The sequence below is a fragment of the Ambystoma mexicanum genome, chromosome 9 (assembly GCF_040938575.1).
Source record: "Ambystoma mexicanum isolate Mex_15411 chromosome 9, UKY_AmexF1_1, whole genome shotgun sequence".
Taxonomy (NCBI): Eukaryota; Metazoa; Chordata; class Amphibia; order Caudata; family Ambystomatidae; genus Ambystoma; species Ambystoma mexicanum.
This window is the reverse complement of record NC_090931.1, coordinates 23581403-23606571: the sequence shown is the minus strand read 5'-3', so window position 1 is coordinate 23606571 and position 25169 is coordinate 23581403. Positions and strand designations below refer to the sequence as shown.

The following is a 25169-nucleotide window of genomic DNA, read 5'->3' as shown; positions in this document are numbered from 1 at the left end:
TCTCACACTGTGCTAGCAAGATACTGAAATGTCATTTAGGGGTGCATCAATATTAAGATTGTGACAAAGAGAGCAAAAGAAAAGAAGAGTGAAATATATGGAGGCGGCATTCAATGTGTTATCCTCCCAATCCAGAGAGACGACCACCAGTGACCTGCTAGAATACAACCTGATTATGAGGTCCCATATGTGTCTTAAGACAATGATTGTGAGAAAAGCTGTAAGGAAACAGTTGACAAAAGAATGAAAAAAACACAGGAATCCATGCGTTGAATGGGTTCAAGACCTTTATTCATACTTCCATGGCGCTAGCTACTTTACATAAAGATTTGGCTGTGTAGCCTTAATTTCTAGTTTCTAGCAGGTGGGAGCATCAGGTCATCGCACTCCGCGCGCAGCACAGAGCGCGGTACAGTCCTCAACATAGAACGTCAGAGGTCGCTCCACAGATCAACGCCCACCCTGCGGCAGAGCCTCTAGTAACACTAAGGGCGAGGTTCTTGATCTATCTGAAATGTAAAGGACCACCTGGCCTGCAGGTGGCGTCATGCCACGTAGGTACCAACACCCCCACCCTATCCCACCCCACCCCGATACCAATCACAGTTCGCCACTCACAGGGGACATGGGCACCACCCTCAAGCCTGTTTGAGGGAAGTGGTGTTCCCATTGGATAGCAGCTGCCCCAGAGGCAGGCCTGTGATAGGCCGAGAGTGCTGCCATTGTGATTGGATGGTGTCCTTCCAATGGATTTTAGGACTATGCAAGAGCAGATCAGTTCCTCAGTACAAGTCAAAGCATGCAACATTCTCCTAAGCACCAATCTTTGCTGCAAAAACCCCAGAGGAAAAGTGCCTCCAGAGAGCATCATATGAAGTCTAGAAACGGGTTCATGGGTAAAACTATGGGGGCTGCTCCAGCCAGCAATGACCTTGAATATGAATAAATCAATGGCAATGGAAAGACTTGACTTGCCCCAATATAGGCCAAAGCTCAAGGCTGCAATTTGGTCCAAAGTTCGAAATACAATTGGTTGCGCCATTCCTGGGCCTGTAGCCCGACCTCATCAACCCAGTGTTTCCCGCGAGAAAGCAGACAGTGCCAGACAACGAGAGCAAGCCTAGCAATGCCAGACGCTGAAGATGCCCAGCCCAGGAGGACTGCCAGGTAGCACCGGTTCTGTGGGGGGCAGGGATGAAAAGATGGGAAGAATGGGCCTCCATGGAGGCCTCCCTCGTCACGGGGTCCCCGCTGGCATGAGGTGCGCGCCTCTGCAGTGTAACGTATCACACGACCATCGCATGCAGAGCACTTCAATGGCTCGCTAAAGCCACAGAACACTGCAACGACATCCTTTAGTATGTGCTGGACCAAAGTCAATAATTCTTGGAGCAGACTCCAAAAATACCCTATAAGGAGTGGAAAGGGAGACCTATCCCCTAGAGATAGAGAGAGGATTAAGTGTGAGGTGAAGGACGAAAAGGAGAGTGGAAAAGAGAGCAGGAGGGAGAGTGACCAACAGAAGTGTGGATGGAAGAGCGCTCCAATGGGGCTCCTTGCACAGCAGGAACAGTGGATCCTGGCACCGGTGCAGCGGCACTCCAGCTAAGTCTGACAGAGAAAGGGGAAAGCCAAGCTTGATACGTTTAACCACTTGCCAGTTATCAACCTACTTTCTCTCCAACACATGCAACTGTATTTTTATTTGCGCCCCTGATTTTTGGAACGTGGCATATGCAAGCTTGCCACCTTCAAGGCCTGGCCTTAATGCCACGGGGCACATGCTTGGGCTTCACAGACATTCCTAAGAAGAAGGATTTGCTGCTAGAACATTGCCACCACGGCGACAATGTGTCAGGATCGAGGACGCCCCCTGGCCCTGAAGTCTGTCCCGCTGCTGGTCATGCCTTTGCTACTCTTTCAGCAGTGATGGATGCCACCTGACCTAGTAGGTACCTCTGGAGCGCTGGCATTCAATGTGTGTATCTACTCTGCATGCCACGTGCACCAACCACAGAAGTCCCCTCCCAAGGCCAAGACGTCACACTTAAGTGGCTTCCCAGGTGATCTCCCCCAGTCCGGCAGAAGACCCTATTAAAGCAGTGTTTAAGGGTTCCCTGTTCTAGGGTACTTATGACCCCGCGTCAGACCGTTCATAGCTCTTACTAGACAGACCTAGGATGTCACTGGTATTGATGATGCCTTAATGAGCATGAAAGGCAATTCTGGAAGCTTCCGCGCTGATGCGGAGCGAGAGAATGCGTGTGGGGCGGAGGCTTGCTGGAAGCAAGAAATCCAGTTCCAGGGATCCCATGTGAACACGAACGCCTCAAGATGTCCACGTTGAGCCTAGTAGGACACACAAGGAACTTCTCATGAGTGTGAAGCCATCTGACCTCCAAAGCACCCCACACACCACTTTCATACAACATGAGAGAATAAGCTGCGGGTAAAATAAAATAGAACAACTCAAAACCTCTGAGTGGCTGCAGAGCCTGGACTCAGGCGCTGCCATTTCCTCGTTTGCAAATTCCTGCTCCAGAAGAAAATGCAGAGAGGAACCACACTATATAAATATGCAAACATCCGCAATTACAACAGGATCGAAAAAGGGGTTCCCAGACTCCACCGCACCGTTCCAGGCCTAAAAGGAACAGGGGTGACATAATGTTGCAGGAGCTCAAGGGTGACTCTAGGAATGCAGCGTAGCAACAGATCACGGTGACAAGTGTGACTCTCACACTAAGAGGGCGAGATCACAACTGCAGCCACCAGAGTGGCAGCAAGGGGAGTGTAAGTGGCGGGAGCAGACTGCACCCCCAGAATGCCAAGGATAGCGAACACTGCCGCACCACACACTGAGCTATCAAGACACCAATATGAGGAGGGGTCTCAGGATGTTTGGGGAGCAGAAGGGGGAAATAGACACCCCAGCGAACCAATGAGCAGGTGCCAGGCTGCAGAATACACAATGCACCATATGAGACTGGTGCAAAGTGCACGGATAAGACGCAGGGACATTCCCATCGCAGAAAACCCTAGGAGAGAGGAATTGTAATCCCAGAATGCTGCGAGAGAAAGAAAACACACTGATCATGCCGGATTCACAAAGATTCCAGAAGAGCAAAGGGGGAGGCGCCCGTGAAGCTCTCAGGCGTGAACCTAAAACCTTCTTCTGCACCTTATTCTGCACCTTCTTCTGCACCTTATTCTGCACGGATAGGGCCGAGAACTGGAGCCTTTCTAAGATGCGCGGGCGCAAATGCGGCTCCCAAGACCTGCGCATGCGCATCTCGAGCTGCACCAGTTTTAGGATTTGCGAATCGGAGCTACGGCAGGAGGCGCAAATCTGAGAAAATATTTAAGACTCATTACCATATGATGTGTAATGGCTGCAGGGAGCAATTACAATCCCAGAATGCACAGGGGGGGGAAGGATACACTCCCGAAACACACAACAGTCATGTGATAGAAATGACAATATGAGGATGAAAGGGGGGGAGGGCACAAAGGAGAGGCAGGGGACAGGAAGTGACAAGTGTGAGAAGGGGAAGGGGAGCTGGAGGGTAGGGAAGGGGCTGGTAGGAGAGAGACAGGAAGGGAAGGGGAGAGCAGTGGAATTCATAAGTAAGGAGTAGAGGGCAAGAGAAGGAAAAGGCAGAGGTGGAGGGTAGGGAAGGGGCTGGTAGGAGAGAGACAGGAAGGGAAGGGGTGAGGAGTGGAATTCATAAGTAAGGAGTAGAGGGCAAGAGAAGGAAGAGGCAGAGGTGGAGGGTAGGGAAGGGGCTGGTAGGAGAGAGACAGGAAGGGAAGGGGAGAGGAGTGGAATTCATAAGTAAGGAGTAGAGGGCAAGAGAAGGAAGAGGCAGAGGTGGAGGGTAGGGAAGGGGCTGGTAGGAGAGAGACAGGAAGGGAAGGGGAGAGGAGTGGAATTCATAAGTAAGGAGTAGAGGGCAAGAGAAGGAAAAAGCAGAGGTGGAGGGTAGGGAAGGGGCTGGTAGGAGAGAGACAGGAAGGGAAGGGGAGTGGAGTGGAATTCATAAGTAAGGAGTAGAGGGCAAGAGAAGGAAAAGGCAGAGGTGGAGGTTATGGAAGGGGAGGGGAAAGTAAATGAGGAGCTAGGAGGAGGGGCCCGGGACCAGTTGAGGAAAGAGGGCCTATGTATGCCCATTTCTGATGTTAAGGGCATGTCAATCCCAGGAAATGGAAGAGAAGGGAATTCCCTCCCCTAGAATTAAGAGTGGGGTCAAAGGGGTTGGTCTGTGCAAAGGTAGAGGTTTAGTGTATGGCCTGAATGCACATGGGTGGCAGAGTAATGCCACTATTAAAATGCACAGACAAGCCGCTCTCAAGCAGAGTATGTGCATTGGCAGCAATTCAAGATTGTCATGCTAGAGCATGCAGGAAGAAGAAAGACTGCTTCTGGTCAATACGGAAAGAAGAGAGACTGCTTGTGGTCAATGCACCTGCATAATGGAGAGAAGTGAGCCCTGCAATCAGGCAAGGTGATGGGCTACAGCAAGGCCAGATTAAGACTACAGGGCAGCGATAAGAAGAGGCATGTGGAAAGAGAGGACTACAATCATAACGTGCACCAGACTAACCAGGATCGATTCCCAGAATCCCGAGAGATCCCAGTTACAAGGGCTTGGGGCATCGCCACATTCTGAACAAGCCACGGCCTCCCAGAGTCCTTCTACGGCCCCTTTCTATCGCATAAGAGCACGCGCAACGCGCAACGCGCAACTCGCTTAGCTGAATGGAGGTTTATTTCTCACAACCCTTGCAAGCGGGCAGAGGGTTTATGAGAAGTCCTGACCAAATAACCTAAATGGTAACTCTGTGAATGTGGCAGAGGATCTCTCTTCAAAATGACGCAGAAAAGTTCAGTTGGAGTCCATGAAACCGTTGCTGAAGAAAAAATCTTTAGAAATACTTGCAAACAACCTTCACACATGCTAAGAACATGTCAAGAAGGAGGGGTTGCTTAGAAAGAGATGCATACTTAGGGACCCTTCCAGAAGATTATCCTTCCCCAACATCTTACTTCGGAAAAGCAGCTGGAAAACTATCCGGTATTTAAATGTGCAATTTCATGGACACTTTGTATATAAAGTAAAGAGGGATCATTTTAAATTAAGAAAACTCTTGGACAGTTTGTGACAAGATTCCATGAGTGCGTGGGGCCTGGAAAGCCCTCCAACATGCCCAGGCTAATAAGAAAATGTGCTACTCTCATCATTCTGTTGAGAGAAGACTCCGCCAGCTTCTCGCACCTGTTCACGGGTTTCAGTGCATTGAAATGAGTTTAGCGTCACGTGTCCACGCATTGCCTGCCTTCGCTTCAAGTTGACCATTAGGACTATATTCTCATCCTAAAGGCAGTGAAAGAGTTAATGAGTTTAAACTTCAAGATCATGGATATGTTCCACCATCGCCTGCAACTCATTCTCCACACACTGAAGACTTTGGTATAACACATCTTCCCAACCAACCCTGGGCATCAGAAGCCTTTTCAACTAATTTACACTTTGGTCATTTTGGAATATTCCTCACAACATTGGAGACTTGGTCCATTGCTCTCAGACATGTCTCTTTGGTGAAGGGCTTGGGGGAGGGTGGGGGGGGGGGTATTTCTAAGTTTATTTCCAGCTGTGGAAATCATGCCCATTCACCACTATCCCAGAATCCACTGGCAACATTGGCCAATCAGGAAGATTCACATCTAATCCAGAGAATCCGAAACATGATCCACTAACTTCCTACTTTGGAAGCTGAAAAAGACACAGCACCAAACCTTGAAAATCGAGGGTCTCCCCTTAAGTGTCGCACTTTGGAAATCCCAAACATTCCCTGTCGAACCTGGAAATCAAAAACATGCCTCACTAACTTCAAACTTTGGACATTCGGTATAATTTGCAGCTTTCCCTAGAAAATGGAAACATGCTCATCAAACTTCAAACTACTGAACACCAGGAGCATTCCTCGCAAATCCTGAAAATTGCAAACATCTACTGACAACCCTAGAAAACCTAAGCAGAGAAAGTGCACTGCAGAATTCTGCAGCTTTCGCTGCGATTGGTCTAGGCCACGACCCTCCATATGTCTTGGACCCCGGCTCCTATGATCCGCTCACCATTGACTATGCTGTCTAGGGCAGATTGGAGATGTAGTCCAAAACATCTGGAGAGCCAAAGGTTGTAACACCTAGTTTAAAAATAAGGAATGTTCTGACCATTAAATAAACCATCAGATTAATGCATTACTCATTTCCGCTGTCAATGACGTTCTAGAAGCATTTTCATCATCAACTCTGGAAATGTGAAATACTTTCCAATTCTTGTCGCCAATCCTCAAACTCCACTAGAATCCGAGCAACAGATCCCGCTCGCCCTAATAAATAAAGTCATTCACAGCAGCAAGTCTTAATCCAAGAACATTCACACTTATAAATATCAGCCATCTTTCAAAATCAAACATATTCACTACCAAGTCCAAAAACCAGGAACATTAATCATCAGCTTCTGGACCGCAGGGACATCAACTCATGAAAAAGACCCACATTCCCTTGAAAATGACCAGCACTATCTTGCAATTTGGGCTACCATTTTTGGAAATGTTGTTTATGCCCAGCTTCATATCATTGGGCACTATAAAGGAATAGAAACATGAACTAGCGCAGTGCCCAGAGGGTCACTTGGGACAAACAGTGCAATGGGGAACATTGCATCAGTGAGAAGCACTGACCTGCCTGGCAGCGGCCTGAATTCCCAACAGAGGAGTACCAGGGAGAAGATGGCCGCGTGAACCCGTACCTGCAGGTCAACTTAGAGCCCTTCTATTTTGTTTCTGCCCAGCTGTGTTTGCTGCTCTTAGACTTCGATTCACCTCTTCAAATCTCAAAGCAGCACACGAAGATCAATAGATCAATTGGGAGAATTGAGAAGGGAATTGAAAGAAGAGCATTGGTCCTTCAGAGAATACTCTTTGATAGCATTCAATTGCACAGACTCAAAGATGTGCAAGTGGAAACGCACTCGTACACACATGCACACACACAGGAGCGTTCACACACACACATGCCCGCACATCCGATCATACGCACACATGCACTCAAATTTCCTCAATGATGAACTACTGAGTACAGGGATCAACATATGAACATAGATAAACCTGTGGGAGCAGAAATGCACGTGCACGCGTACGTACACACACAGACACGTTTAAACCGTGGGATTAGTTTGATAGATTGCATAGCATGAAAGCCACATTACACGAGCAATGAAACGAAAGGACTATGAGCCCCAGTGAAAAAGGAAGTCAGTTTCAAATACTTGCATTGAAATAAGAATGTCCCAAAAACATGTGCATCAAAGCATGACACACCAGACTTGTTCACTATGTGTCACACTCGACAGTGCACACTCCACACGTATCCCTCACGAGACAAGCGGTACCATTCCCATGCGGCTCTGGCACCTTCACCATCAAAGAAGATCATGGCCACATATTTGCTAAGACATATTTAGCACAATCGTTCATCTCCATAATGCATAAACTTCTCAAAATCTCACGACAGATGTTACTCTTCCAGAAAAAGATGTCTCTCCGGCCCTTCCTAAACCAATGCCCCATTGAGTTACACAGATGCATAACTCTCTCTTTATTAGGGGCTATTGTAGGGGGCAGAATCTTGCCAGCAATGGCTTTGAAGTTGACTTCCTGGTACGCTACATCACTGTAAATACCTGCACCCCAAAATGTGGCAGTCTGGAGAAAGAAGCAATGTGATAAGTGAAGGGGGCATCAACAGTGCATGTACCATGGCCCACTCCTGCGGTGGCCACCAGAGGCGTGGCATTGCCCACCGGTGGATACCTTGCATTTTCTATAGTTTGAACGCGCGTTGAGACGGGCACGCAGCCGACGGCTGTACAGTTCCAGGAGCGGGATAGGATAAGTTCTTCATGGCCTCCAGGGGGGTCCAGGTCTTCTTCTTCTCATGTAGCCTGATAGCTATGGAAGATCGGCTTGGTCCCCTGGTATCCGCAGGACCCACCCACCTGCCGGAGCAGAAGCTCCTAGGCAGGCCCGTGGCTGGAGCAAGCCGTGTCCTCAGGGGTGGAGGTAGAGGCAGCAACTCAACACAAAACACTGGAAGGATGGAGGGGGAGGGGCAGATGGATGGTGGGAAGGGATTTCATTCTCGGAGGCCTTTCTGTCTTTGGGCGTCCTCCTTGCAAGAGCAGAAAACATCGAGAGTAAAAAACGTTGCATGTGTGGGCACCAGCCCACCTGGAGATTCCGGTCCAGTCTCTTGGCGAGTGGCGGGAGAGTGCCCCGCTCCGGACCACCACCTCAGCAAGTCTGTGACATGGAGGGCTAAAGGCAGGTGCCCTCATCCAGCACAGTTCTTCTCATTTAAAATCTGTATACAATATATACGTATATTCTTTATATCGATATATATATATCTCTAGATCATGTCTGTACACATATTGCACACCATCCTCGGGCCCCTGAGTCCTGCTTCGTCAATGATAGCGGTTCCGCTTGTCCTCTGTTTCCGCGCCAGGGTCTCGCGCCCCGATGCCGCTCTGAAGGTTGATGAGAGAATTCTTCATCTGGTGAGAAAAGAACAATAAAAGAACATTGGAAACTCTGAGAGGGTGCAGTCATATGTTATGCAAAGTCTTGGCAGGATTATCTTTAAACAATGGAAAGTGCTTAAAACCACTAAGTCTGACCCTGGTATACCCCTTTTTGCCTATACTAAATCTACCTCTATAGGAAATCGAGTTAGCCGAAGCAGATTTTGTAATCCTTCTGTGCCGAAGACCGGTATCACTAGTCAATGGGGCCTCCCTCCCATCACAGGTCACTATCCTTGTGGACAATGTGTGGCATGTAAAACTACATCTAAATCCCATGAAGTCAACATAGGCTGCGATATAATCTGGACTCAGAATTTTTTTTCTAATTGCAATACCGACCATGTAGTATACATGGTCACATGCCCTTGTGGTCTCCACTATATCAGAAAGACAAATCGGAAAATCAAAATTCGAATTAATGAACATAAAAGTTGCATCAAGAATTAAACCCTCCAGGCACCCATGGTAAAACATTTCGTTGAAAAAGCCCCTGACTATGATAGCTTTACTTGGACAGTATTGTTGGTGGTTAGAGCTGACACCTTAGCTATTCAAAATTCGAAACTTCTACAAAAAGAACAACAGCTTATTTTTTAAACCCGTAGTGATCTCCACGGGCTTAATGATGCAATTGAGTGGCATAAAATTAAATAAATATAGCCAGTGCGTGTACTCTGTCAACATCGGTTTGTCCAATGCCTACTGTGTCTCGTGCAATGTGCTCTTTCAACACTAGGGGTCTGAGCTCCAGTAACAAACCTAGCTTGTCCATAGACACTAACAAGGGACTTTGTATACTCCCTGTAGGGACCCTTATATTATGGTAAAGTAGTCTGTTTTTTGCTCCCATGGGAGCTGCTGGGAATAACCTTTTTTTTTTAAAACACACATGACTTCCTGCTACGGGCTCTAGGGGTTGTATTCACTCCACCTCTGAAGACTAACCCGTTCGGAGAGAATACTCTGCTGATCGTGGGATGCGCCAGATACGCGTTTTGATTTACGCGAGTGCAGGTAAACACTAATACGTGGCACATTCCTTCATGGAGACGTTTGTTCTTTTGCGTGACGTTTTTACTCGGCCTGATCCGGGTCATCAGTTACCGCAGTTTTGTGAATTAGACTCCTGTAGTCATTTGGCACACCAGATTGTGCAATCTCTAAGTTTCTTTTTCTTAACCCTGTTTATTCATTTATTTTTTCTTTGTAGCGGACTCTATCCCTCACTCTGGCTCTGTCTATTCCTCTCCAACCCGGATGGAGAGCAGTGAAAAGTACAACGTTCTGACTGCATATCCTGCCTAGATTACATTTATTGGACCCCGGTGTCATATGCCTTACCTCACGGTAAGAGACATTTTGAGTCTCCTTCCTTCTTTTGTGCTCACTACAAGGCTTTTTAGATTCACCACGGTACGAAGGGTTCCGTTTAGTGTTTATAGTTACGATTCTTCGGAATCTTCTTAACCCCACTCTGGGGGATCTCGTGTGATTTGTTTTTCCTTTTTCTAATCCTATCTAATCCTGACATTATTTGTAAATTGATTTATGTGTAATTTAGATGTGAACACAGACTCATATTTGACAGTTAGCAGATGTAGGCTCTAAAGAGTAGGTTTTGATATAATGTGTATATATCTTTACAGAATTTGAATCTGCAAAGGGTGCATTTTGTGCTTGAAGACGGAACATTGTCCAGATTTCCCCTTGCCTACTTCTACCCTAAAGGCTAGGTATATGATGTATTAGTTTCTCTGACTACCGAGCCGATTCAGATTTATTCTGTTTTCTCTGTATAAAATATGTAGATTTACAGAGTGTTTTTAAATGTTTTTCAGCAGCACCTTTTTTGGGTTAAGCAGAATTATGAAGGGCTGCAGTGAATGCTAAAAAGAAAGTGACAGATCAAAATACTCCCTCCTGAAGAAAGTTCTCAAGAAATTACATGAACTGAAACATGTCGAGGCATACTATCAGTGATTAGATCTACTGGTCTATGTATTTGGGTCGTCATTGGCCGATATTTCTCCTCTCCTGTATATACCACATTAATGTGTAAATAGGAGTTGTGTATCTAGTCCATTGAATGACTAGAGATGAATTGTTACAATTCAATTGTGAGCATTTAGCTTGGTGTCACTTGCACTTTAATTTGTACCTGGTTTTAACATGTGTATGTTTTTTATGATGTTTTTTTAAATATTTACTAATAAAAGTTGTATTTTGTGATAATATGTAGCTTGTTGCTGACTACTTTTTCTCTACCTTGTGCTTTTGTATTTTATGCAAAGTCTTGGCCCATTCACAAGATTGTAACATAGCATTCATCCAGGCACAGGCCTGGGACATGGGCAAGCGCAGTTAGTCCCACCCAAGCACGATTGAGGGGACACATCCAGGACACAGACATTGATTTAGTAGAACACAGCACTCTTAAAAGGTCAACACTGAGGGTGCAGCAGCTCCTGGGATGGGATTCATGTCGCTCTAAGGGGCTCTGTAAACATGTCAAACTATGTTTTCAAATACGGATAAAAAGGATCGTCCACAGATGGAAGACGCAACACAATGAAGCTTTTCAGGGCCACCAAGGACAGAAGTATCGGCTCAGCTTCATTTCAGGCCAGTTACTAGGCATTTTCCAAGGGTCTGTGCATTCATGTAGATTGTATTGTCAATGATTTTTATGGAAACTAAGTTTTGATGAAAAGTCAATTTTTGACAATTTTATAAAATGTAAAATACTGTCTACACCGATGAATAAGCGATGTAATTATGTACTGAGCATTTGCATGGTGCCTATACATCAAATAGTGTTCCCAGGCGCTACAAGGCAAAGGAGGTTGTGGGGGGGGGAGCGGTAGAGGAGAAAATAACACTAACGGCACTAGTAGGCCTTGTGGCACCCGGACCGTGCAAGAGCAGTAATCAGCTATGGGAGGAATCGTTTATAATTTGTTATTTTAATCTTTCTCTCGCTCTGTCCAGCCTACCCTGGTTGCCTTTCTGTTCCATGATCTTATGCAGAGAAAATCCCCCTTTCTTCCCAAACGACCCCCGCCCAACCTCCATTTATTTGTGTTATTAAGTTCCACCTGTAAATTCAAACTGCTGCATTGTCTTCTGAGAGTTAATGCCTTAACTGCAGATGTAACAACGTTACTGGTGCATGACCATGTCTTAACCACGTGTGCCTTCATCCACTTGATGCAAAAGCAGCAGGCAGGTATTTGCACTGAAGGCCTGTTAAAAACAAGCAATGGCAAAGCCAACTGTTTTGAATTCTGCATACATTTAGATTGGAATTTGCCTAGTATTGCTATCCTATGCCCAGGTACTCACACTCTTTTTCAGACCAGAAAGTGCAGTTACGGCAGTGCCTAGGAAAGGCCTACCGCTTGCTGCAAAAAGGTCAACGTTTGGCTTTGCCAATGCCTGTTCCTTCTCCTATCTTTCACACAGCTTTGTAACATAAGAAGCACCTGGACACGGAAACAAGGATTTGAACACTGATGTATTGAGCGTAGCTGTAGTTGTGTGGACCTGCAACAGAGAATTGACCAACAGCGAATGCTTAGGACTCCAACATCCACTTGAAACCACTGACTGAGGTGAGTGATATAATGGATTCTCCGAACCTGGTTGTTGGGTTCGGGAAACAAGAGAGTAACTTCTGAGTCTCTGCAGTTTGTCGGGGGTTACAAAGATGGGGGCAGTTTGGGCAAAGACCAGGGTGGCTGTTCCTTCGGGTTCCAGCAACTCAAACTTGGGAGTTCAAGGCAAGGTCTCTGGATTCAACGCAAGTGTCCGGGTTCGATAGTAGATCTCAGAATCCTACTCCACGTCACCCCATTGTCTCTGCCTCCAGCAAACCTCTCCATCTCCTCCTCTGCACTCCATTAAACTGCTACTCCTACTCCTCCTGTACCTTCTCATGGTTGTGCCAAATGCTTGCTGCCCCATCCCACCTTAAATCCCTTCTGGGAGGCTTTCAATGTGACCACTTCTCCTCATTCGTCTCATCCTCCTCTTTGCCACCAGACTCTTGGGCTCTTCCCCCATCATGTAGCTCTTTACCTATCCAAGATGAACGCATCTACTCCTGCCTTGTTGTTCCCTCCAGCATCCTCTCTACTTCACCCCCTCCTGTTGCTCTCCATCCTGCCACCTCCTTACTTTCCAAAACCTCCTCCACCTCATTACTTTCCAACACCTCCTCCACCTCCTTACTTTCCAAAACCTCCTCCACCTCCTTACTTTCCAAAACCTCCTCCACCTCCTTACTTTCCAACACCTCCTCCACCTCCTTACTTTCCAAAACCTCCTCCACCTCCTTACTTTCCAAAACCTCCTCCACCTCCTTACTTTCCAAAACCTCCTCCACCTCCTTACTTTCCAAAACCTCCTCCACCTCCTTACTTTCCAAAACCTCCTCCACCTCCTTACTTTCCAACACCTCCTCCACCTCCTTACTTTCCAAAACCTCCTCCACCTCCTTACTTTCCAGAACCTCCTCCACCTCCTTACTTTCCAACACCTCCTCCACCTCCTTACTTTCCAAAACCTCCTCCACCTCCTTACTTTCCAAAACCTCCTCCACCTCCTTACTTTCCAAAGCCTCCTCCACCTCCTTACTTTCCAAAACCTCCTCCACCTCCTTACTTTCCAAAACCTCCTCCACCTCCTTACTTTCCAACACCTCCTCCACCTCCTTACTTTCCAAAACCTCCTCCGCCTCCTTACTTTCCAACACCTCCTCCACCTCCTTACTTTCCAAAACCTCCTCCGCCTCCTTACTTTCCAAAACTTCCTCCACCTCCTTACTTTCCAAAACCTCCTCCGCCTCCTTACTTTCCAGAACCTCCTCCGCCTCCTTACTTTCCAACACCTCCTCCGCCTCCTTACTTTCCAACACCTCCTCCGCTTCCTTACTTTCCAAAACCACCTCCGCCTCCTTACTTTCCAACACCTCCTCCACCTCCTTACTTTCCAAAACCTCCTCCACCTCCTTACTTTCCAAAACCTCCTCCACCTCCTTACTTTCCAAAGCCTCCTCCACCTCCTTACTTTCCAAAACCTCCTCCACCTCCTTACTTTCCAAAACCTCCTCCACCTCCTTACTTTCCAAAACCTCCTCCACCTCCTTACTTTCCAAAACCTCCTCCACCTCCTTACTTTCCAACACCTCCTCCACCTCCTTACTTTCCAAAACCTCCTCCGCCTCCTTACTTTCCAAAACTTCCTCCACCTCCTTACTTTCCAAAACCTCCTCCGCCTCCTTACTTTCCAGAACCTCCTCCACCTCCTTACTTTCCAACACCTCCTCCGCCTCCTTACTTTCCAACACCTCCTCCGCTTCCTTACTTTCCAAAACCACCTCCGCCTCCTTACTTTCCAACACCTCCTCCGCCTCCTTACTTTCCAACACCTCCTCCGCCTCCTTACTTTCCAAAACCTCCTCCGCCTCCTTACTTTCCAACACCTCCTCCACCTCCCTACTTTCCAACACCTCCTCCACTTCCTTACTTTCCAACACCTCCTCCACTTCCTTACTTTCCAACACCTCCTCCACCTCCTTACTTTCCAACAGCTCCTCCACTTCCTTACTTTCCAACACCTCCTCCACTTCCTTACTTTCCAACACCTCCTCCACTTCCTTACTTTCCAACACCTCCTCCACTTCCTTACTGTCCAACACCTCCTCCACTTCCTTACTTTCCAACACCTCCCCCACCTCCTTACTTTCCAACACCTCCTCCACTTCCTTACTTTCCAACACCACCTCCACTTCCTTACTTTCCAACACCTCCTCCACTTCCTTACTTTCCAACACCTCCTCCACTTCCTTACTTTCCAACACCTCCTCCACCTCCTTACTTTCCAAAACCTCCTCCACCTCATTACTTTCCAAAGCCTCCTCCACCTCCTTACTTTCCAACACCTCCACCACCTCCTTATTTGCCAACACCTCCTCCACCTCATTACTTTCCAAAGCCTCCTCCACCTCCTTACTTTCCAACAGCTCCTCCACCTCCTTACTTTCCAAAACCTCCTCCACCTCCTTACTTTCCAACACCTCCTCCACCTCCTTACTTTCCAACACCTCCTCCACCTCATTACTTTCCAACATCTCCTCCACCTCCTTACTTTCCAACACCTCCTCCACTTCCTTACTTTCCAACACCTCCTCCACTTCCTTACTTTCCAACACCTCCTCCACCTCATTACTTTCCAACATCTCCTCCACCTCCTTACTTTCAAACACCTCCTCCACCTCCTTACTTTCCAACACCTCCACCACCTCCACCACCTCCTTATTTGCCAACACCTCCTCCACCTCATTACTTTCCAAAGCCTCCTCCACCTCCTTACTTTCCAACAGCTCCTCCACCTCCTTACTTTCCAAAACCTCCTCCACCTCCTTACTTTCCAACACCTCCTCCACCTCCTTACTTTCCAACACCTCCTCCACCTCATTACTTTCCAACATCTCCTCCACCTCCTTACTTTCCAACACCTCCTCCACTTCCTTACTTTCCAACACCTCCTCCACTTCCTTACTTTCCAACACCTCCTCCACCTCATTACTTTCCAACATCTCCTCCACCTCCTTACTTTCAAACACCTCCTCTGCCTCCTTACTTTCCAAAACCTCCTCCACCTCCAACACTTTCACCTTTCTCCAGCATCCTTCTTACTGCCCCAAATGACTCTCTTGGCCCTATCCCCTCCAAGGCACCACATCACCACTACTCCCATGACTCCAAACACCTGCATACTGTCAAATAGGTCACCTCCTGTGACCAATTGTGATCGGGTATGTGAGAACATTGAGTGGTTATCTCATGAGCCCTGCCACTCTACCCTCAAACACTGAGAGAGATGTTTGGGGAGGAGCCTTCATCTTAGATCGGCAGTGCATGTGTGGGCCTCTTGAGACTAGAGCAGCAGAGATCTAGTCATGTTTTCACTCTACATTTCTTGACCACATAAGTGGTTTGAAAGATTGTGGCTTTTCAATGAAAAAAAACAATGTGATATGTTTGGTGATGTGTTTCTAAAGGTGGATATGTCGTTTCCCTGACCCTAACTTTTCCCAGGAATTCTGTCTTCGTGCTCAGGGATGAGGGTCTTCGCCACCCCTCATGGCCGTAACGGTGAAATGCCAAGAGTTGGGTTTCTCACATCAGAGCCTCCCTTTGGCATGGCAGGGACTTTACACCTCCGTGTGGAGCATATTTTGGGGTTGATTATACCACAGAGGGTTAATGTCTCATGCGGTCTCTTTTGGGGGTTGCCTATAAAGGTACAGGGGGGCACGTTACTTCCTTACTGTGCAGAGTTGCAGGTGATTCATTGGGGCAGAGTTTCCATAGGACAGGGTATCCTGCTGCACCACTCCTGGGCCCATTATGGGGTAGCAAGTGGCAACCCGCAGCCCCTGTGGACTCCTCATCCTTTACTGCAAGGGTCAGGTAGGGAACTTTCTTCTAAGCTCCTCCCAGATTTAGGATTAGACATCTCACAAGTGCTGGCCATATTACCAGGGGTTGAGGTAGTGACGCCAATCCTTCAAGGTCGTGTAGCCACTGTCAGGTACACACAGGCTTCCATGTCCTGCGGTATACTGTAGAGGAGCAGGTAGACGCTATCCCGCCAGTTCCCACCCCCTCACCGCCGTCATATAGGAACAGTCGGCAAAAAGTCATAAATGGGACACCCCTGCATCGTTCCTATATGGCACAGAGTATATGAGACATGTTATGCACTCAGACAGCCATTCATAATGTATCCTCAAATTGAAAGTGTGGAAGGATGTTGCATGGAAGAATGCTACATGGAAGAATGCTACATGGAAGAATGCTACATGGAAGGATGCTACATGGAAGGATGCTACATGGAAGAATGCTACATGGAAGGATGTCGTTTGCCAAGAGGTCAGAAGGAATCAATGAATATTATGGATGGATGTTAAAGTGAATTCTGATGAGGACAAGGTGATGTCATGAAGAAGATATATGAACCTATGCTGAAACGATATGAAAATGCTTAGAAGTAACGATGTAACTGAAGCACTAAGAGTAGGATGTACCTAAAGCTGAAGTAATTATGGATCTAAAGTTGAAGTAACTTACTGACCAATTGAATACACAGTAACGCAAGGTAGAACGAAAATGTATTGAAGATTGTTATAGAGGAATTTATAACGTGACAAGGACGGCTGTAGTAGGAAAATGGACGCTGGCTCACGTTGAACTTAATCAAGCTACTTCAGAGACAGTCCGAGGCTGCCAGAATCAGGAGACACATGAAAACAGCTCCATGAGCAGAGTCGACAATGAGTCAAGGTTGGCCTCGAGTTAACAATGCTTTTTTCAAAGGATAAGTGCAGAGCACAAAGGGAGTACATGGATAAGTTCTCAATTTCGGACATTCTTCATAGATGAAGGAAGACAAAAACATCTGTGAGAGCCAAACTGCTGGTCAATTAAAAGTGTAAAAAGTTCATATGAGATAGAATGAGCAGGTCTCTAGAGGCCAGAAGGAGCAACAGCATCTTGTATATTTAAATCAAATAGCAGTGAATAGAAGGCTAAAATGGGCACATTTGTAGTCTCTTCACACGTGACTCAGAAGTTGAAAACAAAGGCTATTCATTAGAGCCTTAAGTTAAGATAGTGGTGTACTCACACTCCCTCAAATGTTCCAGGACAGTGAGCAGCAACACGGTCAAAAAGAAATTAAATACTTTGGCTGATGGCCTACCGATGACAGATGATCGACTAATTGGGAAAACAGGGAGCAGACAGATGGGATATAAAACCCTAGGTTTTGTTTCACGTATGTGCCGCTAAGGAGCTAAAAGTCCAAGGTTGGAATAATGTGCCAACCAATCAGTGGAGTTGGGGGAAAACCTAATATAAGATGTTGTATAGAACAGCCACTGTGGTTTAGTCCCCTATAATCAGTACTATTGTATTTCGAGGTAGTTCAAGGCGTGCCCTACAGATAAGGGGAGCCAATGATGCACTAATCCTTATATGTTCTATAAGTAGATATGTTCCCTTTACCAATCCCTTCCCTTGATAGGTTTTGTATTTTGACATGTAGAATGACATCATAGATGACGCATATTGGGGTATAAGAGCTCTGTGTAATCAAGTATGTGTGTGAGTGTGCAAGCAACCGTCTGATGTTTGTCAGTTCTCCCTGCTTTATTCAATTGAGAACAAAGTTGTACTTTGCCATATTCTTTGAGTCTGTCCGATTATTTGGCCTGAGATCATGATTGGTAATTCCATCAAGCACAGGAGATGCTCCGAGGTGCTAGAACACATTTCCTTTGATTTCATATTCCCTTTTGGCCATGGGATCCTCTCTGCACTCGGGTGCAGAATCCCGTAGTGGGAAACTGCCACCGGCCCTAGTGGCTTCCAGGCCCTTTACCCCAATGGTCGGGCTTTCTCCACCCCCAGCCCTCGCTATTTTCTTTCACTTACCTTCATTTCTGAGACCACACCTGCCCTGGTCCTCTCCCCATCTGTCTTAAAGTCTCTAGAATGGCCACACGACTTTCAGCATAGTGTGTAATCTGTAATGTGTATTAGTTGATGAACGTATTTTCTTTTAAAAAAAACTTTTAATTGTTTGCAGACCCTAATGGGTTCTTTACAAGAATTGCTGTAATTTATTTAAGTTATTTCATATTTATTTTAGTCCATTCTCAGGGTTTGAACTGGGTTCCCTGCAGAAAAACTCAACATTTGTAAAACGTGTGTATACAATGATATAACTTTTTATCAAATTACTGTTAAGCTACAATAAAAAATCTGTAAATTATTTTTGTTGCATCTTCAGCATTGTTTGTAAGAATGCATATATTTTATTATAGTTCAACGTGATATTTTAATGAACTGATCAATAATGTTTGAAATTGAAAAAACATCTCTTGACTTAAGTGGGTTTTTAGCCATGTAGGCTGAAAACTTTGTATTTTTTTTCAAATGACTATACTTCCATTTTCCGGCGGTGTTTATAATCTGAAATCATTTTTCTGGTAGGCTAGAACTCTCCCACGGACTCCACGACTCCCGCTATCTTCCCACGTATCATGGAAAGAAACACCCTTTCCCAACCTTCAATCAGGATGTAAAGGACTGTGCCAGGACAGACATTTCCTTAGCATTTTCCCTCAAGCATGTCTGGAATAACCTTAACATAAAGGTCCCTATCTATGCCATCAAGGGATTGGGAAGAGGAAGGAAACGGCTGCAGGTGGGACATTGGGCAGAGAAAGGAAAGGGCTGAACGCGGGGCATTAGGCAGAGGAAGGAAACAGCTGTAGGCGGGGCACTGGTCAGAGGAAGGAAAGGGCTGCAGGCAGGGCATTGGACAGAGGAAGGAAAGGGCTGCAGGTGGGGCACTGGTCAGAGGAAGGAAAGGGCTGCAGGTGGGGCACTGGTCAGAGGAAGGAAAGGGCTGCACGTGGGGCACTGGGTAGAGGAAGGAAAGGGCTGTGGAAGGAAAGGGCTGCAGGCGGGGCAGGCATTGCACTGGGCATAGGAAGGAAACAGCTTCAGGTGGGGCACCGAGCAGGGGAAGGAAAGGGCTGCAGATGGGGCTTGGGCAGAGAAAGGAAAGAGCTGCAGGCGGGGCACTGGGCAGAGGAATGAAAGGGCTGCAGGTGGGGGAATTGGGCAGAGGAATGAAAGGGCTGCAGGCGGGGAACTGGGCAGAGGAATGAAAGGGCTGCAGGCATTGCATTGGGCAGAGGAAGGAAAGGGCTGCAGGCAGAGCATTGGGCAGAGGAAGGAAAGGGCTACAGGTGGGGCACTAGTCAGAGGAAGGAAAGGGCTGCAGGTGGGGCACTAGTCAGAGGAAGGAAAAGGTTGCAGGCGGGGCACTGGGCAGAGGAAGGAAAGGGCTGCATGCCAGACATTGGGCAGAGGAAGGAAAGGGCTGCAGGCAGGGCATTGAGCAGAGGAAGGAAAGGGCTGCACGTGGGGCTTTGGGCAGAGGACAGAAAGGGCTGCAGGTGGGGTATTGAGCAGATGAAGGAAAGGGCTGCCGGCGGGGCATTGGGCAGTGGAAGGAAAGGGCTGCAAGTGGGGCATTGGGCAGAGGAAGGAAAGGGCTGTAGGTGGGGCACTGGTCAGAGGAAGGAAAGGGCTGCAGGCGGGGCATTGGACAGAGGAAGGAAAGGGCTGCAGGTGGGGCACTGGTCAGAGGAAGGAAAGGGCTGCACGTGGGGCACTGGGTAGAGGAAGGAAAGGGCTGTTGAAGGAAAGGGCTGCAGGCGGGGCAGGCATTGCACTGGGCATAGGAAGGAAACAGCTTCAGGTGGGGCACCGAGCAGAGGAAGGAAAGGGCTGCAGATGGGGCTTGGGCAGAGAAAGGAAAGAGCTGCAGGCGGGGGCATTAGGCAGAGGAAGAAAACGGCTTTAGGTGGGGCACTGGTCAGAGGAATGAAAGGGCTGCAGGTGGGGCACTGGGCAGACGAAGGAAAGGGCTACAGGCGGGGCACTGGGCAGAGGAAGGAAAGGGCTGCATGCAGTGTTTTTGGCAGAGGAAGGAAAGGGCTGCAGGCAGGGCACTGGGCAGAGGAATGAAAGGGCTGCAGGTGGGGGAATTGGGCAGAGGAATGAAAGGGCTGCAGGCGGGGAACTGGGCAGAGGAATGAAAGGGCTGCAGGCATTGCATTGGGCAGAGGAAGGAAAGGGCTGCAGGCAGAGCATTGGGCAGAGGAAGGAAAGGGCTGCAGGTGGGGCACTAGTCAGAGGAAGGAAAGGGCTGCAGGTGGGGCACTAGTCAGAGGAAGGAAAAGGTTGCAGGCGGGGCACTGGGCAGAGGAAGGAAAGGGCTGCATGCCAGACATTGGGCAGAGGAAGGAAAGGGCTGCAGGCAGGGCATTGAGCAGAGGAAGGAAAGGGCTGCACGTGGGGCTTTGGGCAGAGGACAGAAAGGGCTGCAGGTGGGGTATTGAGCAGATGAAGGAAAGGGCTGCCGGCGGGGCATTGGGCAGTGGAAGGAAAGGGCTGCAAGTGGGGCATTGGGCAGAGGAAGGAAAGGGCTGTAGGTGGGGCACTGGTCAGAGGAAGGAAAGGGCTGCAGGTGGGGCATTGGGCAGAGGAAAGAAAGGGCTGCAGCTGGGGCACTGGGCAGAGGAAGGAAAGGGCTGCAGGTGGTGCATTTGGCAGAGGAAGGAAAGGGCTCCAGGTGGTGCATTTGGCAGAGGAAGGAAAGGGGTGCATGCGGGACATTGAGCAGAGGAAGGGAATGGCTGCAGGCGGGGAACTGGGCTGAGGAAGGGAAGGGCTGCAGGCAGGGTACTGGGCATAGGAAGGAAAGGGCTGCAGGCGGTGCATTTGGCAGAGGAAGGAAAGGGCTGCAGGCGGTGCATTTGGCAGAGGAAGGAAAGGGCTGCAGGTGGGGCATTGAGCAGAGGAAGGAAATGTCTGCAGGTGGGGCCATTGGGCAGAGGAAGGAAAGGGCTGCAAGTGAGGCACTGGGCAGAGGAAGGAAAGGGCTGCAGGTGAGGCACTGGGCAGAGGAAGGAAAGGGCTGCAGGTGGGGCACTGGGCAAAGGAAGGAAAGGGCTGCAGGCGGGGTATAGAGCAGAGGAAGGAAAGGGCTGCAGGAGGAGTACTGGGCAGAAGAATGAAAGGGCTGCAGGCGTTTCATTTGGGCATAGGAAGGAAAGGGCTGCAGGTGGGGCATTGGGCAGAGGAAAGAAAGGGCTGCAGGTGGGGCACTGGGCAGAGGAAGGAAAGGGATGCAGGCGGTGCATTGGGCAGAGGAAGGAAAGGGCTGCAGGTGGGGCACTGGGCAGAGGAAGGAAAGGGCTGCAGGTGGGGCACTGAGCAGAGGAAGGAAAGGGCTGCAGGCGGAGTACTGGGCAGAAGAATGAAAGGGCTGCAGGCATTTCATTTGGGCATAGGAAGGAAAGGGCTGCAGGTGGGGCATTGGGCAGAGGAAAGAAAGGGCTGCAGGTGGTGCACTGGGCAGAGGAAGGAAAGGGATGCAGGCGGTGCATTGGGCAGAGGAAGGAAAGGGCTGCAAGTGGGGCTTTGGGCAGAGGAAGGAAAGGGCTGCAGCTGGGGCATTTGGCAGAGGAAGGAAAGGGCTGCAGGCTGGGCATTGGACAGAGGTAGGAAAGGAATGCAGGCTGGGCGTTGGGCAGAGGAAGGAAAGGGCTCCAGACGGGGCATTGGGCAGAGGAAGGAAAGGGCTGCAGTGGAGCCATTGGTCAGAGGAAGGAAAGGGCGGCAGGGGGGCACTGGCCAAAGGAAGTAAAGGGATCCAGACGGGGCATTGAAATCAAAGGGCTGCAGGAGGGGCATTGGGCAGAGGAATGAAAGGGCTACAGGTGGGGCGCTGGTCAGAGGAAGGAAAGGTCTGCAGGTGGGGCACCGAGCAGAGGAAGGAAAGGGCTGCAGGCGGTGCATTGGGCAGAGGAAGGAACGGGCTGCAGTCGGGGGCATTAGGCAGACGAAGAAAACGGCTGTAGGTGGGGCACTGGTCAGAGGAAGGAAAGGGCTGCACGTGGGGCACTGGGTAGAGGAACGAAAGGGCTGTGGAAGGAAAGGGCTGCAGGCGGGGTAGGCATTGCACTGGGCATAGGAAGGAAACAGCTTCAGGTGGCAGACGAAGGAAAGGGCTGCAGGCGGGGCATTGGACAGAGGAAGGAAAGGGCTGCAGGTGGGGCTTTGGGCAGAGGAAGGAAAGAGCTGCAGGCAGTGCATTGGGCAGAGGAAGGAAAGGGCTGCAAGTGGGGCATTGGGCAGAGGAAGGAAACGGCTGCAGGTGGTGTTTGGGCAGAGGAAGGAAAGGGCTGCAGTCGGGGCATTGGGCAGAGGAAGGAAAGTGGTGCAGGTGGGGCATTTGGAAGAGGAAGGAAAGGGCTGCAAGTGGGGCTTTGGGCAGAGGAAGGAAAGGGCTGCAGCTGGGGCATTTGGCAGAAGAAGGAAAGGGCTGCATGCTGGGCATTGGGCAGAGGAAGGAAAGGGCTCCAGGCGGGGCATTGGGTAGAGGAAGGAAAGGGCTGCAGACTGGGCATTGGGCAGAGGAAGAAAATGGATGCAGTTGGGGCACTGGTCAGAGGAAGGAAAGAGCTACAGGCGGGGCACTGGGCAGAGGAAGGAAAGGGCTGCATGCAGTGTTTTTGGCAGAGGAAGGAAAGGGCTGCAGGCAGGGCACTGGGCAGAGGAATGAAAGGGCTGCAGGTGGGGGAATTGGGCAGAGGAATGAAAGGGCTGCAGGCGGGGAGCTGGGCAGAGGAATGAAAGGGCTGCAGGCATTGCATTTGGCAGAGGAAGGAAAGGGCTGCAGGCAGAGCATTGGGCAGAGGAAGGAAAGAGCTGCAGGTGGGGCACTAGTCAGAGGAAGGAAAAGGTTGCAGGCGGGGCACTGGGCAGAGGACGGAAAGGGCTGCATGCCAGACATTGGGCAGAGGAAGGAAAGGGCTGCAGGCAGGGCATTGAGCAGAGGAAGGAAAGGGCTGCACGTGAGGCTTTGGGCAGAGGACAGAAAGGGCTGCAGGTGGGGTATTGAGCGGATGAAGGAAAGGGCTGCCGGCGGGGCATTGGGCAGTGGAAGGAAAGGGCTGCAAGTGGGGCATTGGGCAGAGGAAGGAAAGGGCTGTAGATGGGGCACTGGTCAGAGGAAGGAAAGGGCTGCAGGTGGGGCATTGGGCAGAGGAAAGAAAGGGCTGCAGCTGGGGCAGTGGGCAGAGGAAGGAAAGGGCTGCAGGTGGTGCATTTGTCAGAGGAAGGAAAGGGCTCCAGTCAGTGCATTTGGCAGAGGAAGGAAAGGGGTGCAGGCGGGGCATTGAGCAGAGGAAGGAAATGGCTGCATGCGGGGCACTGGGATGAGGAAGGGAAGGGCTGCAGAGAGGGTACTGGGCATAGGAAGGAAAGGGCTGCAGGCGGTGCATTTGGCAGAGGAAAAAAAGGGCTGCAGGCGGTGCATTTGGCAGAGGAAGGAAAGGGCTGCAGGTGGGGCATTGAGCAGAGGAAGGAAATGTCTGCAGGTGGGGCATTGGGCAGAAGAAGGAAAGGGCTGCAAGTGAGGCACCGGGCAGAGGAAGGAAAGGGCTGCAGGTGAGGCACTGGGCAGAGGAAGGAAAGGGCTGCAGGTGGGGCACTGGGCAGAGGAAGGAAAGGGCTGCAGGTGGGGCATTGAGCAGAGGAAGGAAAGGGCTGCAGGTGTGGCACTGAGCAGAGGAAGGAAAGGGCTGCAGGCGGAGTACTGGGCAGAAGAATGAAAGGGCTGCAGGCGTTTCATTTGGGCATAGGAAGGAAAGGGCTGCAGGTGGGGCATTGGGCAGAGGAAAGAAAGGGCTGCAGGTGGCGCACTGGTCAGAGGAAGGAAAGGGATGCAGGCGGTGCATTGGGCAGAGGAAGGAAAGGGCTGCAAGTGGGGCTTTGGGCAGAGGAAGCAAAGGGCTGCAGCTGGGGCATTTGGCAGAGGAAGGAAAGGGCTGCAGGCTGGGCATTGGACAGTGGTAGGAAAGGACTGCAGGCTGGGCATTGGGCAGAGGAAGGAAAGGGCTCCAGGCGGGGCATTGGGCAGAGGAAGGAAAGGGCTGCAGTGGAGCCATTGGTCAGAGGAAGGAAAGGGCGGCAGGGGGGCACTGGCCAAAGGAAGTAAAGGAATGCAGACGGGGCATTGGAATCAAAAGGCTGCAGGAGGGGCATTGGGCAGAGGAATGAAAGGGCTACAGGTGGGGCGCTGGTCAGAGGAAGGAAAGGTCTGCAGGTGGGGCACCGAGCAGAGGAAGGAAAGGGCTGCAGGCGGTGCATTGGGCAGAGGAAGGAACGGGCTGCAGGCGGGGGCATTAGGCAGACGAAGAAAACGGCTGAAGGCGGGGCACTGGGCTGAGGAAGGGAAGGGCTGCAGGCAGGGTACTGGGCATAGGAAGGAAAGGGCTGCAGGCGGTGCATTTGGCAGAGGAAGGAAAGGGCTGCAGGCGGTGCATTTGGCAGAGGAAGGAAAGGGCTGCACGTGGGGCATTGAGCAGAGGAAGGAAATGTCTGCAGGTGGTGCATTGGGCAGAGGAAGGAAAGGGCTGCAAGTGAGGCACTGGGCAGAGGAAGGAAAGGGCTGCAGGTGAGGCACTGGGCAGAGGAAGGAAAGGGCTGCAGGTGGGGCACTGGGCAGAGGAAGGAAAGGGCTGTAGGCGGGGCATTGAGCAGAGGAAGGAAAGGTCTGCAGGCGGTGCATTGGGCAGAGGAAGGAACGGGCTGCAGGCGGGGGCATTAGGCAGACGAAGAAAACGGCTGTAGGTGGGGCACTGGTCAGAGGAAGGAAAGGGCTGCACGTGGGGCACTGGGCAGAGGAAGGAAAGGGCTGTGGATGGAAAGAGCTGCAGGCGGGGCAGGCATTGCATTGGGCATAGGAAGGAAAGGGCTGCAGGCAGGTCATTGGGCAGAGGAAGGAAAGGGCTGCAGGTGGGGCTTTGGTCAGAGGAAGCAAAGGGCTTCAGGCGGGGCATTGGGTAGAGGAAGGAAAGGGCTT

At 49.8% G+C, this 25169-nt stretch overlaps 1 protein-coding gene across 11 annotated transcripts in view; it reads right to left on the bottom strand.

The window, feature by feature from the left end:
* Positions 1-269: 269 nt before the first annotated feature.
* GRAMD1B (GRAM domain containing 1B) overlaps positions 270-25169 on the bottom strand; it is a 1544984-nt gene continuing 1520084 nt past the window's right edge. For all 11 annotated transcript variants that reach the window (XM_069614089.1, XM_069614090.1, XM_069614092.1 and 8 more), the window contains one exon: positions 270-8624. In XM_069614089.1, the coding sequence (XP_069470190.1) occupies positions 8535-8624 (90 nt within the window). In that variant the 3' untranslated portion in view covers positions 270-8534. The remainder of the gene's footprint in view (positions 8625-25169) is intronic.